The sequence below is a fragment of the Bombyx mori genome, chromosome 3 (assembly GCF_030269925.1).
Source record: "Bombyx mori chromosome 3, ASM3026992v2".
NCBI classification, from domain to species: Eukaryota; Metazoa; Arthropoda; class Insecta; order Lepidoptera; family Bombycidae; genus Bombyx; species Bombyx mori.
This window is the reverse complement of record NC_085109.1, coordinates 376,362-380,156: the sequence shown is the minus strand read 5'-3', so window position 1 is coordinate 380,156 and position 3,795 is coordinate 376,362. Positions and strand designations below refer to the sequence as shown.

At 41.2% G+C, this 3,795-nt stretch overlaps 1 protein-coding gene across 1 annotated transcript; it reads left to right on the top strand.

Moving 5' to 3' along the window:
- The first annotated feature begins 490 nt into the window (after positions 1-490).
- Positions 491-3,795, top strand: LOC101738432 (collagenase). Its single transcript, XM_004923876.4, has 6 exons — positions 491-646; positions 902-1,084; positions 1,736-2,003; positions 2,572-2,670; positions 2,875-3,068; positions 3,647-3,795. The coding sequence occupies exons 1-6, from the start codon at positions 617-619 to the stop codon at positions 3,749-3,751; spliced, it is 879 nt and encodes a 292-aa protein (XP_004923933.1). The 5' UTR covers positions 491-616; the 3' UTR covers positions 3,752-3,795.

Here is a 3,795-nt window from a genome sequence, read left to right as displayed (position 1 = left end):
AAATAAAAAAAAGATAACGATCGTCGTATCGTCTGATGGATACTCAGAGTGACTCAAACCTGATATGGAAACGCCAATATAGGATTGCAAGCTTCATGAAATAACTTAATCGACAGGCTGCCAATTGTTAGCACCCATAAAAATATTACGTATGTGCTCAGGACAACTCAAAAGATGCGCTTTTTTTATTGCCCTTGTAGGCAGACGAGCATACGACCCACCCGATGATGAGTGGTTACCGTCGCCCATGGTCTTCAGCCAAGCCGCTACCTACCGCTCTTCAAGAACGGTCAGTCTAAGATACCAGTTGTGTTAGATGAATGGCTTATTCCCCTTCCGCAATCAGACTTAGGTCAAGAACTCGAGGATCATGTCTCACCGTTAATTAAGATCTTATAGGCGCCTCTGCGTGGAAACATAGCCGCGTGATCAAGTACGTCGTTACTTTATCACAATTAATTGATACGCTTTAAAATCATAAGAACTCAATCGGCACAAATTCTTAATCCGAAGATTAGTGTTTAATCAGAATAAGACCTTTTTGATTCGTAATGCCACCAGATAAATAATTCGTATAAATGAACAAATTTGCCATCGCCTCGTACCTCTTGTGGAAATGAAACTGTTTGTACTTTGTATTGCTTTGGTAAGTTTATATTTTAATTAGTTGTCGATTGTGAACTTTGTTTCATGCTGTTGCTTCAAGTAGTCCTTGAACTAGAAAAGATCCTAATGAAGTTGAAGTCGAAGTCTCATCTATACCTCTTAACGTCACATCTTTACGTCATTGTTACAGTAGCACTAGCTTTACAATGCTCCACATGACAATGTGATTCAAAGGTGGACAGTTTGTTATCCAATATGGAAACTAAGCGCGACAGTAATTTTGGAATTATTTTAGTGCCAAGTCCTCTGGGCTTCAGGACACGTCCTGCCAGAGTTCGAGCCCATCAGCCTCAACTACCACGAGGCTGAAGGTATTCCCGCTGCAGAGCGTATCAAGCGAATTGAGGAAGCTGTGGACTTTGATGGCACCAGGATCGCAGGAGGATCCACTGCACGCTTAGGGGATCATCCTTTCCTTGTGAGTTATCATAAATTAAGTACTCATTTCAGACTGATCTTTCATTTTTTTCATTCACCACTGAATTTTCATGTTCTTCTTCTTCTTCTGAAATCATGTTTCCCGATCTGACGTGATGGTGGGGCTACGATAGCTGTTAAGAGTAAGGAATTTCTAGACAAATTGCACGCACAGTGTGTACAGTTTTTTATATTTTATTGCTTAAATTGTTAAACGAGTTTACGATCCACCAGGGGTTAAGTAGTGACCGCTGCTCATGGACATCAACAACGTAAATGCCACCACGACTTATTTCAATTGGTTCAATATTCGCACTGTTGATTATTTGTTTCCTCGTTCTATAAGTTTCCGGATTTTAATAAACGGGCCATGTACATCTACGTACTCTATCCAACAGAATTAAATTACCATTTGTCGAGGCATACTGCCTTAGAGCATGGCGAGACCGTTATCCACGCTATGCTTGAATCTAAAAGCCAAAGTTTCAATTATTTATAATAGAGTGTTAATTTAGCTATCATGCTATGTGTTCTGGGAAAACGACACTATCGTAAACCATTTAGTATCTCAAGACTTTAATTCAGGAGCGCTGTACGGTCATTCTACTGTCCTTTGATTTTTATGAAATTAATAACTTTATTTCATTTCAAGGCTGGATTATTGGTGCTCTTGCAAAATCGCAGGACCTCAGTGTGCGGGTCCTCTATACTTACAAATACTCGCCTGGTGACAGCAGCTCACTGCTGGTGGGATGGAACCAACCAGGGTACTGAAATTACCGCGGTCTTCGGATCCGTAACTCTCTTCTCTGGTGGCACCAGAGTCACAACCAGAACCATTGCTATGCACGGTAGCTTCAACACTCGAAACTTGAACAATGATATTGCCATCATTACTGTTCCCAGGATCAATTTCAACAGTGAGTGTATTTAAAATGAAGTGATATTTTAAGCGACGTCTAGATACGAGACTTTATGTTAAACTCTCTCTCTCTCTAAATAAATAAATAAACTCTAATAAAAATATCTGCTAATAAGGGAATAACCAAAGACTTTTTCCACACATATCAAATATCCAGTGTCCATGCTGTAATATGGTGATAGGACTTCTTGTGAGTCCGCGCGGGTAGGTACCACCACCCTGCCTATTTCTGCCGTGAAGAAGTAATGCGTTTCAGTTTGAAGGGTGAGATAGCCGTTGTAACTATACTTGAGAACTTATATCTCAAGGTGAGTGGCACATTTACGTCGTTAATGTTTTAGTAACCACTTAACACTAGGTGGGCTGTGAGCTCGTCCGCCCATCTAAGCAATAAAAAAAAATGTTATAATTAATTGTTCGTCACATGGATTTATGAGTAAGCGATTCAAGCTCTCTATCCAAAAAAGTGAATTCCCTGAACGGGACTGTGCGGTAGTACAGCTTCGTACAGACCAGGCCATATAGAGCGGCTTGAAGACTAAATACAAATTATTTACTTATTTCAGACAACATTCAGCGTATAGCGATACCCAACAGCTCTCAGTCGTTCCTCTCCTTCGTCGGTAGCTGGGCTCAGTGCGCAGGCTTTGGAGTAACCAGGGATAGTAAGTCCTTACCATCTGACGTAATCCAAAATATGAATAAAACCATAATTAGCCGGATTCACTTAACGTCTACACCTATTCATTTAATCTGGGCTCCGACCGTCACCGATCAGCAAAGAGAACGGTACAGCCAAATCCGCAGACAATTCAGTGCTAAATGATGTGTACATCTGACTATAGCGATACTATTTGTCCTGCTTTTAGGTGAGAACATCAACAACAATCAAGTCCTCAGACAAGTGAACCTGCAAGTGGTGAACAATATCGACTGCTCCACTGTTTATGGCTTCAATATCATAGACTCGACTCTCTGCACCAGCGGCAGGGGTAACGTTGGACCTTGCGGCGGGGACTCTGGTGGTCCCGTGTCGCTGGTGCACAGTGGCCAGCGTATCTTGGTAAGCAGCACTGACGGCCATTGTTTTATAACTGGGGTAGGCCACATTACAATTACTGCGATCCTTTTTGTTTGAGGAGCGTTGTAATAATGCAGTTAAGAGCTGAATCTTGTGTCTTAAATTAGATAACAGCATATACAGAGAGAGGTGTTAAGGGTTCCAGTGAGTACTTAACATCAGTTTCAAAGTTAAGACAGCAATTATTTCGGCGATGTATCCGGCAGGCTGATTCTAACCCCGCACGGTATCTTGGAACACCAGTGGCATCACCCGGATGGCTTGACAGAATATCAGACCCAGAGGATGAGGTTCGGTTTCATAACCAGAAAAAATGCCATTATTTTACAGCAATTGAACATTTGTTTCAAAACTGGGGATATTTAGCTTATAATAACCTGATTTTGGTGCAACAATGAGTGCTATAATATATGCTATTAATTTGTCTGCTCATCTACACCCACAAAAATTTAAGCCCAGTATACGGTATACAAATAATATTATCTGCAGTCGTGTAATCGTGTGATGTTGGATCACTTGTAGACGGTAACTCAAGTTAAATATTTAATTTCGCCTTCCAGATCGGTGTGGTATCATTCCACTCTGCTAACGGCTGCAACATTGGCTTCCCGGGTGGTCACGCCAGAGTTACTTCCTTCCGCTCCTGGATCAACGCACGCATTTAAATTATGATACTGAACGATTTCCTAATAAAGATCTTTTATATTTA

What these genes read in the sequence shown, in the direction of transcription:
- LOC101738432 (XM_004923876.4), top strand. Translation starts at nt 617, where the DNA reads ATGAAACTGTTTGTACTTTGTATTGCTTTG. An exon ending in TTGTACTTTGTATTGCTTTG is followed by an intron (nt 647 to 901) that starts GTAAGTTTATAT and finishes GAATTATTTTAG; the next exon opens with TGCCAAGTCCTCTGGGCTTC. An exon ending in TCCCAGGATCAATTTCAACA is followed by an intron (nt 2,004 to 2,571) that starts GTGAGTGTATTT and finishes TACTTATTTCAG; the next exon opens with ACAACATTCAGCGTATAGCG.